The 14,795-nt window shown below is 36.6% G+C and overlaps 3 protein-coding genes across 3 annotated transcripts in view; 2 read left to right on the top strand and 1 right to left on the bottom strand.

The window, feature by feature from the left end:
* Positions 1 to 14,795, bottom strand: part of LOC140156561 (uncharacterized) — a 155,408-nt gene that overhangs the window by 25,021 nt on the left and 115,592 nt on the right. The window lies entirely within an intron of this gene.
* LOC140156455 (arylamine N-acetyltransferase, pineal gland isozyme NAT-3-like) lies at positions 153 to 1,123 on the top strand. Its single transcript, XM_072179400.1, has 2 exons — positions 153 to 926; positions 1,025 to 1,123. Exons 1-2 carry the CDS (start codon positions 153 to 155, stop codon positions 1,121 to 1,123), a joined length of 873 nt encoding a protein of 290 aa, XP_072035501.1.
* LOC140156623 (uncharacterized) lies at positions 7,224 to 13,687 on the top strand. The gene is made up of 2 exons (XM_072179559.1): positions 7,224 to 7,410; positions 11,371 to 13,687. Exon 2 carries the CDS (start codon positions 11,392 to 11,394, stop codon positions 12,295 to 12,297), a length of 906 nt encoding a protein of 301 aa, XP_072035660.1. The 5' UTR covers positions 7,224 to 7,410; positions 11,371 to 11,391; the 3' UTR covers positions 12,298 to 13,687.

Genomic DNA, 14,795 nt, shown 5'->3' with positions numbered 1-14,795 from the left:
TGCCTGCATTGAATTTTTATTGTTGTTTTTTAACAAACTAAAAATAATACTGTTAACTTGTCATTAGTGAACCAGGTGTTATTTTCATCAAGCTGTAGCCAAGTAAAATAACTACAAGTCAAATGAATGGATATAAATTGATCCATAATGTCATGACTACCAACTTCAAACGCAGTTGTGAAAATTTGTCTTTCCGACAGATTGATGAATTCTACATGACAATGTTATCACAAACAGAAGTTCTTTACTTCCTCAAAGACATTTTGAAGATAACTTCTGTCCAAGAAAAACTGACAAATGACAAAGCTGCCATTCTGGATGAAATCATCAATCTCTACCAGCAGAAGATTCCATACCAATCGATAATTGTAATATCCAGGAGAGACAAAGATCAACGTCTATCTACAATGGATGACATCAAGGCCCAAATTCTCAGCACACAAGGAGGTCTTTGTTATGATCACAACATCTTCATGAAGCATCTTCTGGAAACACTAGGTTTTGATGTTTATCTCAATGCATGTGAATCAGGACTAAATGGTGTATGTAGCCATGTGTCAGTTCTTGCTAAAAACTTAGTGAAGACTGGGGATAATTACTATGTTGATGTTGGTACAAGAGATCCTTTCTTCCAAGCCATCCCACTGAATTTTGACAAGGAATCACCTGTGTACAAATGTGGTTTCCAGGTCTATAAATTTGTCAAGGAAGGTGAAGAGTTCAGTTGGTGGCAGAAGGTCAATAGGTCATATTCAACTGCACCCCTAACTGAGAAAGACATCATAATTGATGGCTGGAGGAAGTATATGATCTTCACATTGGAGCCAAGGGAAATTGAATACTTCAGAGATTACATGATCAAGCACTATGTGACCCAGAACCCTCCTATGCCTGGACTAACTCTTCTCCAGTTGATGTGTGCAGTGGTCTATCCTGGGCAGAAGTTGTTAGCTATGCATGGCACAAGCTTACTGTATGAAAATGATGAAGGGAAAATTGAGAAGACTAAAATCGCATCTATAAGGAAGAACTTGTAGGTCTCTATGGGAAATACTTCCCACAGTTTCCTGCTGATTTGGTTACAATTGCTACTGACAAAATGAAGTACAACTTTGAAAAGTGAAAACTTATTGGATGAGATGTATACCAAAATAAAGTAACATAATCATATTATATTATCAATTGTATAAAGGTTATCGACTGTATAAAATTGAGCTTGAGCCTGGTCCCATCAGGACCCAAGTGTGTGTCTGCCCAGACCGACCGGTTAAACAAACAGAAGACTAAAATGAATGGATACTTTTTAACTTTTGTAAACATATCACAAATAACAACAAAGGTTTTGCAAGTTGGGGTTTGAAAAGATTCATGTGGCCTGTCATATACACTACTGTATTATTTTGCCCTGTATAAAACAACAGAGAGTGTCCTAAATTTTAACATGTGACGTCATCCATCAACTCATCTATACAACCAGTATTGACTGTATAAAAAGGAAAAGGAAACTTTACTTTATTTTTGTTTTTATACTATTATGTTATTTGGCTAAACAAATTGACATGATATTTGAAATGTAAGGAATAATATCTAAATTGACTTTGATGACAGTTTAACTGTCTTAAAGGGGCATTATATGATTCTAGAATTTTTTAAAAGATTATTTTCAAAATTTCAGCTGATTCAGACATTGAATTTGCATGCAGGACTCCGGACCCTTGCCTTTGGAATTTCGAGGGTCCTCACTAATTTTCAAGGGTCCAACTATTATGAAGTAGTATGTTGGTGTAGACTATAGCAACAATAACTAGTAATACCTCCTGCTTGAGCACTAACATTATAGCAGTAGAAAATTAAAAACCCAGGTTGAAAACTTGATGGGAAACTAAAATTAAAGTGTACTCAGGGAGCTGGACGTATTATGTGAACCAGGTTTTCCAGTGAAACAACAAAACTAGGATTTTCTGCTCTTTGCTTGGTTCAATTTTTACGGGTCAAGCGGACCTGTACCGTAAGAAATTTGCGGGTCCGTGCCTACATTCACGGATATTTGACGCAAGTTAGTCATAATTACATGTACTGCTATTACAATGCCCTATAGGATACTGTGTTGTAATTTCTGTCTGAAAACACAAATTGGATGATAAGATATCGGACATTCCTTAAGCAAAGATATTGAGTTCGTAAGTGATGGTATTATAAAATTAGAAATTGAGATATCGGCCTTTAAAAATATTATTGACAATGTTGAGAGTAGGAATGACCTTGAAAAATGTCTGAAAAAACCCCACCAAAATGCCAGTTATATGCCCGTCTGAAACTATGAGACAATATTTTAAACATTATTAGCATCAGAAATTTGCAAAAAACCCTAATTGTAGTTTAGGATTGGTTGCTTATAGGTTTAATGAACGTATTTTACTTGTTGGGAGTAAAATTGTACAATATAATGCACACATCCTGAGATAATCATGCGCCTAATGCACAAGCCCCAAAGGGGGGGAGTGCATTAGACGATCAACATCTCAGTACAAGTGCATTATTTTGTATAATTTCTCGAGCAAGAAGTGATACGCATTTATTAATCTTTTTCATACACGAGAAAAAAATCACTGATTGTTGCTATTTTTATAACAACATTGTCACTAAAGTATTGGAAAATACAAGCAAATATAAATGCATCAACTCGCAAGAAAAATGAACGCTTCCAAAAGTACTGCGCGTAGTACGCGCCCGTGCATTTAGACACAATCAATGCATGATTTGGATTTTTCTAACGCTTGCTCTGATTGGTTATCGCTATCTAAGAGTGTATGAATGTACTATTATACATGGGCATATTTCATTCATTTTGTTTTTAAAATTTAGATTTGCTTCAAACTGAATTTGACCAATGAAAAAATTATCCAAACCATTATTCATAACTATACCATTTGATTTACGCCACTTAGTTTCAGTATTCAGACACTTTACCTCCATGAGTTATCTATGGCTTAAATTGTTCAATTATTGTTTGTAAAGTTCTTTAAAAAAGTTCTACATACGACTTTAATAATCATATGACTTTCAGTATTTGTAAATTTGAAATATAACACACAAGCATTGTGGTAAATGTATAGCTAGTATGTAGCTGACATATCTTGGTGTAGATTATTCATCCAGTAGTCCAAAACATTATTTTGTAAATTTTAAAATCTAATACTGGAACTAATTAATTACTGGAAAAGTAATTGGAACTGGAGTTGCAAATTTTAGTTCCAGCATTAGATTAATTTACAAAATAATGTATTTAGCTGACAGTTTAGAATTTTACATTTGTTTTACTTTAGAAGTAGCCCCAACTTGTGTTTGCAACACTCCTCTTTAAACACTCCTATTTAAATATTAAGTGGTACTTTTGTACAACATCATTACCTAGCTGGGGGTTTACACCCCCAGCTAGTACTGGGGTTTACACCTCCCAGCTAGGTACTGTAATGCTCTCCGATTCTTCTTTCTTTCTTACCTTGGGGGGTTTCCAACCCCCCGAGCTAGGTACTGTTTTGCTATCGGATCTTTCTTCTTTCTTTCTTTCTTTCTGGCAATTAATTTCAAAATGCTTCTCCTCCTACATGTTACACCCTACAATTACGTAACTTGCACATATGTATCGGCTATATCCAATACCCATAGGGTGCAAACAGAATTGGGGTCAAAGGTCATTAAGGGGGAATTACCGGTATATAATCAAATACCTTCAAAATGCTTCTTCTGCCACATATTACATAGCACAATGACGTCACTTACACATGTGCATCGGCTTTATCCAGTGCCCATACCTTGCACACAGAATTGGGGTCAAAGGTCATTAAGGGGGTAAAATCTATTTTGCCTTATCTCGATATCTGTAAGGGGTGTGGGGCTCACACTCAGTGACAACAAATCTCATGACCAGGGGAACATTTTACAGGGGTCAGGTCAAAGGTCATGCAGAGGTCAAATTTTAGAAATGCATTTTCTGAACATCTGTAAGGGGTACAGTGCTCAAACTCTGTGACAACAAACTTAATGACCAGGGGAATATTTTGGAACACTTTGCAGGGTCATGTCAAAGGTTAACTGGGGTCAAATCATATAATTTCATTTTCTGGATATCTGTATGGGGTATGGGGCTCAAACTCAGTGACAACAAATCTCAAGAACATGGGAACAGTTTGAAGGGGTCAGGTCAAAGGTCATGCAGAGGTCAAATTTTAGAAATGCATTTTCTGGACACCTGTAAGGGATACAGGGCTCAAACTCTGTGATAACAAATTTACTGACCAGGGGAACACTTTGGAATGCTGTACAGGGGTCAGGTCAAAGGTCATCTGGGTCAAATCGTAAAATTTAACTTTCTGGTCATCTATAAGTCGTATGGGACTCAAACTCGGTGACAACAAACCTCATGAATAGGGGAACATTTTTGGAACATTTTGCAGGGGTCAGATAACTCCAAAACACCAACATGCCCCAGCTAGGTTTGTGGTCTATGACCACCATTTGCCACTAGTGTATTATTCTTGTATCATGTAATGAGTGAAAAGATAATAATAAATCTATCTATCTATCTATCATATGTATCGGCTATATCCAGTGCCCATAGGGTCTAAAAAGAATTGGGGTGAAATGTCATTAAAGGGGCATTTCCGGTATTTAACCGAATACCTTTGAAATGCTTCTTCTGCCACATATTATATAGTACAATGATGTCATTTGCATATATGCATTGGCTATACCACACGCCTAAAACTTGCATACAGAATTGGGGTCAAAGGTCATTAAAGGGGAAATCTTACAATTGCATTATCTGGACATCTGTAAGTGGTATGGGGCTCAAACTTGGTGACAACAAACTTAATGATCAGGGGAATATGTTGGAACACTTTGCAGGGGTCAGGTCAAAGGTCATGCAGAGGTCAAATCTTATAATTTTATTTTCTGGATATCTGTAAGGTGTATGGGGCTCAAACTCAGTAACAATAAATCTCATAACCAGGGGAACATTTGCAGGGGTCAGGTCAAAGGTCATGCAGAGGTCAAATATTTGAAATGTATTTTCTGGACATGTGTAAGGGGTGCAGGGCTCAAACTCGGTAACAACAAATTTGATGACCAGGGGAACATTTTTGGAACATATTGCAGGGGTCAGGTCAAAGGTCATCTGGGGTCAAATCTTAAAATTGCATTTTCTGGACATCTGTAAGGAGTACGGAATCAAACTCGTGACAACAAACCTCATGACCAGGGGAACATTTTTGGGACATTTTGCAGAGGTCAGATACCTCCACAACACCAACACGCCTAGCTAGGTTTGTGGTCTATGACCACCATTTGCCACTAGTTCTTCTTCTTCTTCTTCTGGCAACAAACTTCAAAATGCTTCTTCTCCTACATGTTACACCCTACAATTACGTAACTTGCACATATGTATCGCCTATATCCAGTGCCCATATGGTGCAAACAGAATTGGGATCAAAGGTCATTAAAGGGGCATCTCCGGTATATAACCAAATATCTTCAAAATGCTTCTTCTGCCACATATTACATAGCACAATGACGTTACTTTACACATGTGCATCGGCTTTACCCAGTGCCCATACCTTGCACACAGAATTGGGGTCAAAGGTCATTAAGGGGTAAAATCTTACAATTGCATTATCTGGACATATGTAAGGAGTATGGGGCTCAAACTCGATACAATAAATCTCATGACCAGGGGAACATCTTGCGGGCGTCAGGACAAAGGTCATGCAGAGGGCAAATTTTAGAAACGCATTTCCTGGACATCTGTAAGGGGTGCGGGCTCAAACTTGGTGACAACAAACTTAATGATCAGGGGAACATGTTGGAACACTTTATGGGGTCAGGTCAAAGGTTATCTGGGGTCAAATCTTTATAACTTCATTTTCTGGATATCTGCAAGGGGTATGGGGCTCAAACTCAGTGACAACAAATCTCATGACCAGGGGAACATTTTGCAGGGGTCAGGTCAAAGGTCATGTAGAGGTCAAATTTTCTAAATGCATTTTCTGGACATCTGTTAGGGGTACGGGCTCAAACTCCACAACAACAAACTTACTGACCTGGGGAACATTTTGGAACACTGTGCAAGGGTCATGTCAAAGGTCATCCGGGGTCAAATCGTAGAATTTCATTTTCTGGATATCTGTAAAAGGTACGGGGCTCAAACATGGTGACAACAAACCTCAAGACCAGGGGAACATTATGGAACATCATGCATAGGTCAGGTCAAAGGTCATCTGGGGTCAAATCTTAGAATTGAATTTTTTGACATCTGTTAGAGTACGGGACTCAAACTCGGTGAAAACAAACCCCATGACCAGGGGAGCATTTTTGGAACATTTTGTAGGGGTCAGATACCTCCACAACACCAACATGCCCCAGCTAGGTTGGTGGTCTATGACCACCATTTGCCACTAGTGGTTTTTGTTACTTTTTTAAATAACTTGTTTCAACATTTTTATTCCCGTATATTATTTCTATGGTGTGTACTTATCATGAGAAAAAAATGTTGACATATTTAAAGAAAAAAAACATGCATGTATTTGTTTTTGAAAAGGTTGTTTGAGTGGTGTTTGCTTTGTTTTTATAGATCATAATATTGTAGATTTACCTACATCACACAATGGTACCATCCAAAGTCATGCTAGTAATGATTTCCAGGGACCTTAATCTAAAGTCTGCACAAAAAGTAACTCAGCTGTTATAAATACGCCTATAGATTCAGAATAAATAATTGTTTTCACAATATTTCAACATAGCGAGAAGGGTGATTTATTTACACGTATTTTGATACCCCATTCGTCAAATGTCGTTCAATATTAACAACATAGTAGTGCTTTTACAGAAAAATACCCGAATTTAAAAGTAGCAGTTTACAGCGATCAATGGTTATAATGCCAGCACTGTAAACACGTAAAGCCCGCCATTATCTTCGCGGTTACTTCAAATCAATACAAATAACTACAAGTTTTAAATTGGGGTATTTTTCTTTCAAAACACTGCTGTATTGTCAATATTAAACAAAATTGGACAAATTGGGTATCAAAATGCGTGTAAATAAATCATCCTTCTTTTTATGTTGAAATATTGTAAAAAACAATTATTAGTTCTGAATCTATAGGCATATTTATAACAGCCGAGTTACTTTTTGTGCAGACTTTATGTGTGCATTAGTATTTCCCTGTAACATGGTAAATGACCCTGTGTACTGTGTGCATACACATGTCATAAGTATCAATGTATTTTATGAAAAAATTGGGGTATATGTATGTTAGTATGATCAGGGAAGTCTACCAGTCTTGTGGAAAGCCTGGGTTGAAAGACTGTCAAATTCAGCGTACTTGACATGCTTGATCCCATCCATCACAGGTACAACTATAATACATTTAAGGCACCTTTGGACTATATTTGCCTGACAAGAGGTAGAAGGTTGGATTTGAGATGCATGTGCTTGATTCAGAATGGTATTTAGAATATCATATGAAAGTTCATATATGTCTCCTATGGGCCTCTGCAGACATGTAAAGATGTTAATCTTTCGTATATGCTTTACACCTAACTTGTTTATTTACACACTCCATGCAAGAAGCATAATTATTTGAAATGCTAGCATCGGGCCACGGCGGTAGAAGCAAATTTGAATACAACGTCAGGGAGTGTGATTATAAAAAATAATAAAACTTTAAAAATGGCCGTGTAGTGGGGGTGTCTGTGAAGTAAGAAGCTTTTGCAAAATGAAGACCTAATTGAAGCGATTTGGTGGACCATTTTGACACTATTAGTGTGTAAAATTTTAGTCTGAAAAAGCCGAAAATTCGTGAAATGACGGGCCATGAAGCCTTTCCTGAACAAGTTTTCCCTTGAATCATGTTAATTGTAGGCCTATAAATTGTGTTAAACACAAATTGGTAAATGTCTAAAGCAGAATCGAAAATGGCCACTTGTTATGCGGGGTGGGGGGGGGGGTCTTTTCCTCCTCCGAAATTTTGCAAAATGAAGATCCAATTGAAGCCATTTGGTAGCCTACATATGCTTGCATACTTGCACCATGTTTTGACAGAAAAAAATTGCAAACACTTTTCAGCTGATAACATGGCGCAATATGCGGTAAGAGATGCAGTTATGTAAGCGTGATAATGGGGTTGACAATTAAAACTTTTAAGTACATTGCTGGGGTAGTGGTGTGATGATGTGGGGGTGTTGGTGTAAACATGTATATCCTTGTCAATTAACAATTAAAACCTTTGCGTAAGTTCATTGCCAGGGGTGTGATGATGTGGGCGGTGTGGGGGGTGTTGACATGTATCAGCAATTAATACATTTACCTATGTTGCCGGTCAATACCTGGTAGGGGAGAGATCATTTGTGTGGGGTTTGTAAAGGCATCTATAGGCCTATGATATTATTATGATAATATGTCCCCTATGCCTTGCTCATCTCCCATCTCTCCTCACCCTCCCTCTTTCTTTGCCCATTCTTTTCCTCCCAGTTTTTTTTTTTTTTTGACAGACACACCGGTAACACCCCCCTGCGTACGCCAATGAATACTCGGTCTAGAATCCAGAATCAGCAGCCTTTTGATAGCAACGATTTAGTAACAATGCTCTAAACACTCGATTGCAATCTAATAGTAGATTGCTTTGTAGTTACAGTAAAAATAATAATGTAATTATAAAATCATATTTGTGAAATGTTATTTGTTAAATTTGTTTTGTATCAGGGTCTCATGGGAGACCAGTATTGTATTGTATTACTGAATTGAGTTAGCATGTATGATAGAACCACCCAATTCCGTGATTTGAGTCTTGTAACACATTGATTGAAATCCAGTATGTATAAAAGTCTACTTGTAACACATTCATTGCTGGAGAGTGACTTTTGAAAAAAAAAATGGGTTTAATAAAGGAACGTGTGTGGTTTATATTACATGGCAGAATGTTTATCAACATTATACATACCTGTGTGCTTTATTTTGTATTATCTTACTAGTGGTAATCTCATTCCAACATTGTTGTCTTTGTATATGATTAAAAAAACCACCCAAGTCCAAAATTTAAAATGAACCCTACAATGTCCCTGAAATGCTAATCGTCATACTTTATACAGTTTAATCCACTCATTTGCACGTAACACTTACCATATTGACCAGGTAAATCTTATTTAAGGAATTAAAATGATACACAGGTTTTTCTCTCAAAATCACTTCCCATGGACTTGGGTGGGTTTTGTATTCATGTATTCAAATGCTTCATGCTTGTAACTTTACTTCTTGAGGTCACATTGCATTCAATGAAGTGTCATAATGTGCAGAATTAGATAGTGCATCTATTAAAAATAAATTTACCCACATATGGTTTGGTTTTAAAATTAGGACGGTATACGCTGCACTAAAATTGAACACGCACGATTCACACTATACTATACTATACTATACGCAGGTATACTGCCTTTTGGTATGTGACCCGGTACTATGAAATTGCTCGATTTAAGCTATACACGAGCACCTGCAAAACGTGCACCGTATACCCGAATAGTATACTTCTATGTGATCGCAGCCTTATACGCCTCTTGCAAACTGTAAGGCGTAGGTGCATGGTAATTATACCATAACCCAATGTCAAGGACACAAATAGGTAGGCCTATAATATTAATCAAATTAATCAAAAATAATAAATTAATATCAACCAAATCCTCCAACTTCCACATTACAAATAGAGCATAGTGTGTCATGGGTGGGGTCCAGTCCCACCTTAGGGGGCTATTGAAAGTGGTATAGGAGGATCTCCTGGCATATTTGCTCATGTTTTCAACTACAGGGTGTAACAATAAAATTTGTACAATTGCATTTTGACTTCTCAGGAACAAACTAAAAGAGTTAAAGCACAAATGTTATATGCAATACAATCAGTAATATCTTGGCTAAAAGAAGAAGTTTAGTTCGTCTCTTTACTAGATTGGGTGCAAAAGTTATGTCCAATTAATTAAATCGTCCAGAAAACGTGTTGGGCCACTTTTGCCACGTTTGTGCATATCAAGTTTGAACCGCGTAGATATGCTTATCGTGCATTAAACATCAAAGAACTGACACAAAAGAATTATAAGTGGTATCTTCGTATAATTAACACCAACTTAATAAATATGATATTTCTTTAAACTCTATAAATGAAGTCATGAAAATTCTTTCAAATTAATTTATAGATAAAGTAATGTCTCATATCCCTGAGATATCATTGGTAAAACTGAGAACAGTTTTTGCATCCATAAGTACAAAACAATACAATTTTGAAATTAAGTTCAGCTGGGCTTCTAGCATTTCTGTTCACAAATTTTTCATACTTTTAACATACTTCTCATAGTTATATGTAATTGTATGCCTTGATGGAAGACGTGATCTTATGGTTACTGCTTGACTCCATGTGCTACCGAATGTCACAACCATAAAAATACGCTCTTCCAACGAGAATTAGGGTTGAAGTTGTTGAGCTGCAGCCACGATTTCTAGTAAACGAGGTTGTTATTTCAGTGCTTAGTTATGACTTTCAAAAACTCAAGAAGCTATTCTATTATGTAATCATTCCTACTACTTCGAATACCCCATTGTTTAAAACTACCTATTATAAGAGCATCGTCCAGGCTGGTCCATGGTTCAACTCTATTCAGTCACTTTTGTTACACTTAGACAAAAGTGGCCCATGCAGTTTTAAGACTAGGTTACATAATTGGCCATATCTTCACTTGTATACCATCAATTTTATTGGAACAAAGCTTATCTGGTGGCAAAAAATAAGCGGCATCCTTGTGTCATTTTATTTTCAAAATTGTACAAATTTTATTGTTACACCCTGTATATCAACAGACATAATATTGCAGATAAATAAACTTCAAAATTATTAAAAAACTGAAAATTGTATTTTTCTGATTTCTTTAAAAAAAAAAAAAAATAGTGCCACACCACTTGGGAACCCCAAGTGTACCACAAGTTGCGTACGCACTGCTATCTTCGGAGGATGGCTTACAATATTAAAAATACTTGTAGAGAATATGCTACTTGTGCTAAACAAGAAACTTGTACTGTGATGGTGATCATGCATCTAATGAACTTCCCCCTTTGGGGCACGGGCATTAGACGCATGAACATCACAGTACGCGTGCATTATTTTGTACAATATTACTCTCAGCAAGTGATACGCATTTATTAACCTACAACTGATTCACAGATGATGTCAGAGGTGAAATGATTTCTTTATTTCCTGACTTTTGAATTATTGGATACTATTATTTTCCTACTGATGAATGACATTGGTGCTATTAAACTTTTATTTCTCACAGATTCAGTAACCCAAGAGGGCAATGATGTTATCACATGAAGAAGCTGTTAGGTTCCTTACAGATGTCTTGAAGATAGATTACATCCAAGACAAGCTCACCAATGACAAAGCTGGCCTTCTAAATGAAATCATCAACATCTACCAGCAGAAGATTCCATATCAATCGTTAACTGTAATATCCAGGAGAGACGAAGATCAACGTCTATCTACAATGGATGACATCAAGGCCCAAATTCTCAGCACACAAGGAGGTCTTTGTTATGATCACAATGTCTTCATGAAGTATCTCCTAGCAGCTCTAGGGTTTGAAGTTTTTTTTAATGCATGCGCCCTAGGATTGAAAGGTGTTAGCCATGTGTCAATTCTTGTTAAAAACTTAGTAAAACCTAAAGATATGTTCTATGTTGATGTTGGCTCCACAGATCCTTTCTTCCAAGCCATTTCACTGGATTTTTACAAGGAATCACCTGTGTACAAATGTGGTTTCCAGTTCTATAAATTTGTCAAGGAAGGTGAAGAGTTCAGTTGGTGGCAGAAGGTCAATAGGTCATATTCAGCTGTACCCCTAAATGAGAAAGATATCATAATTGACGGTTGGAGGAAGTATATGACTTTCACATTGGAGCCAAGAGAAACTGAGTACTTCCGAGATCAAATGCGTATAATCAAGCACTATGTGACCCAGAAACCTCTTATGCCTGGACTAACTCTGCTCCAGGTGATGCTTGCAGTGGCTTATCCTGGGCAGAGGCTGTTAGCTATCCGCGGCACAAGCCTATTTCATGAAAATGATGAAGGGAAAATTGAGAAGACTAAAATCACATCTAAGGAAGAACTTGTAGGTCTCTATGCCAAATACTTCCCACAGCTTCCTGGTGATTTGGTTACAATTGCTGTTGACAAAATGAAATACAACTTTGAAAAGTAACGAATAAATTAATTTGGTGAAAAGCAAGAATAATGACTTATAGATGAGGCGACAATGTGTTTACATTTAGTATGTCTATACTGTACGGTTGGTTGAGATAAAAACTACCAGAGAAAAGTTTACAAATAATACCAACATAGCTTACCATCAAACTTACTTACAACCAGTAACATTGACTTATAAAAAGGAAAAGTAATTAAGATTCCATGTGGTCTGCCATTATACACTACTGAATTGAATACCTGAGTGGAAGAAGGGCCCAACTCCATCAAAACTGTTATTGAGATATTAAGAAAAACTTAATCGTTGGAAAAGTTTTATAGACAAAATGTTTTCATCTTCAGGGGACCTTTAATACATGAGCATACAATATTACGTGCATTCGAAATTACATATGATGTTTCCATGGCAACGGTACAGGTCTTAATACGAGCTGGAGTTGGGCCCTTCTTACACTAATATACTGGAAGTGCCAGTTGCGTGTTATAAATAGCTACAGAAATTAGGTAATCACCATTAATTGCACAAGTAGAACTCATGTAATATGTTAGCAAGAAAGTTTATTGCAGTGAAAAGCAGATTTCATGGATGGACAAAATTCCTCTTTAACCCACTATTCGTGGAAGAAGGACCCAACTCTATGGAGTTGGGCCGTTCTTCCGTGAAAACCATGATTAAGTGTACGTGGAAGACTATTTAGAGAATGGATTTTGGCTCATCTTTCACACACAAGGAAGAACAGTCTGCTGGCAATAAAATGCTGGGTCTAACTCAATTTAGTAAAAAATTGGAGTTGGACCCTTCTTCCACTCAGGTATTCAAATATTTAGCCCTGTGCGAAACAACCGAGGGTGTTCTGAATGTTTCCATGTGACGTAATAGGTCACCTCATCTATCATCTTACCTAAACAAATTGACTGGGTATTTGAAATAAAAGGAATTATATTTAAACTGACTTTGATGGCAGTTTAACTCTCTTAAAGGGGCATTACATGATTCTAGCATCCATGAAAAAAGATTATTTCAAACATTTCAGTTGGTTCAGATATTAAATTTGTAAGTTAGGCATGATGACATGTACTGATATTACAGTGCCCAATTAGTAAGCTGTTTTGTAATTTCTGTCTGTCAACACTTAGAAAATACAAATTGGATGATGTCTCTGTCAAACGACCGGATTTGGGTTCTAGGCTGCTGATGGTATAAAAACCTCAGCACTTTTGGAGTAAAGTGTGGGGATGATCTGAGTCTGTGGATCATGATGAAATCCGGGATGAAATGCTCCTTTAAAACTATTATTATATAATTACATTACTCCTATATTATGGCTATATATTATTATCGTCAATATTATTTACATGTAGTTTAGTTGCAAATAAAAATGTGTATACTGATGCTTGTGTACCACAAGGAATCAACATGCTTCTTCATCATCATCATTACACTTTCTTGTATTCGTACCCTTTTTTCGATGGACGCACCAAATTAGCAAAAAATTATGTCATTTCAAAGGTCAATTGTTTTCAATTCATATCTCACAATTTGGAACTAAACTTGTTAATAATTCATCAAAAATTACCAAATTATATTCATTGTAAACTCCAAAAATGTAATTTTGATATTCTAGTTTTTTAATGGGAGGCCAGTAGATAGTGACACCCAAGCTTTCCTACTCATTTGAACAGTATCATGCTGTAGTACACAACTTTTATTTCACTCTCGGAATATAAAGGGTTAATAATATATTTTAGTCAATTTTACTTTATGAAATTGCAAGCATCTGTGTGCATATTATGCCTGCATTTAATTTTTATTGTTGTTTTTTAACAAACTAAAAATAATACTGTTAACTTGTCATTAGTGAACCAGCTGTTACTTTCATCGAGCTGTAGTCAAAACTTGTCCTTCCGACAGATGAATTCTACATGACAATGCTATCACAGACAGAAGCTCTTTACTTCCTCAAAGACATTTTGAAGATAACTTCTGTCCAAGAAAGACTGATCAATGACAAAGCTGCCCTTCTGGATGAAATCATCAACATCTACCAGCAGAAGATTCCATATCAATCGATAACTGTAATATCCAGGAGAGACCAAGATCAACGATATCTACAATGGATGACATCAAGGCCCAAATTCTCAGCACACAAGGAGGCCTTTGTTATGATCACAACGCCTTCATGAAGCATCTTCTGGAAACACTAGGTTTTGATGTTTGTCTCAATGCATGTGAAATAGGACTAAATGGTGTACAAGACCATGTGTCTGTTCTGGTCAAAAACTTGGTTCAAACTGGGGATAATTACTATGTTGATGTAGGTGTAGGTGATCCTTTCTTCCAAGCCATCCCACTGGATTTTGACAAAATTTCACCAGTGTATCAATGTGGTTTCCAGTTTTATAAGTTTATCAAGGAAGGAGAAGTGATCAGTTGGTGGCAGAAGGTCAATAGGTCATATTCAACTATATCCCTTGGTGAGAATGACTTCATAATTG

Source organism: Amphiura filiformis, chromosome 7 (assembly GCF_039555335.1).
Source record: "Amphiura filiformis chromosome 7, Afil_fr2py, whole genome shotgun sequence".
NCBI lineage: Eukaryota > Metazoa > Echinodermata > Ophiuroidea > Amphilepidida > Amphiuridae > Amphiura > Amphiura filiformis.
The sequence above is the reverse complement of the archived record's forward strand: the minus strand, read 5'-3'. Positions and strand labels throughout refer to the sequence as shown.

Coding starts and splice junctions, on each gene's coding strand:
- LOC140156623 (XM_072179559.1), top strand. CDS start 11,392: ATGATGTTATCACATGAAGAAGCTGTTAGGTTCCTTACAGATGTCTTG.
- LOC140156455 (XM_072179400.1), top strand. CDS start 153: ATGACTACCAACTTCAAACGCAGTTGTGAAAATTTGTCTTTCCGACAG. Junction 927..1,024: donor TCCAGTTGATGTGTGCAGTG/GTCTATCCTGGG, acceptor CGCATCTATAAG/GAAGAACTTGTAGGTCTCTA.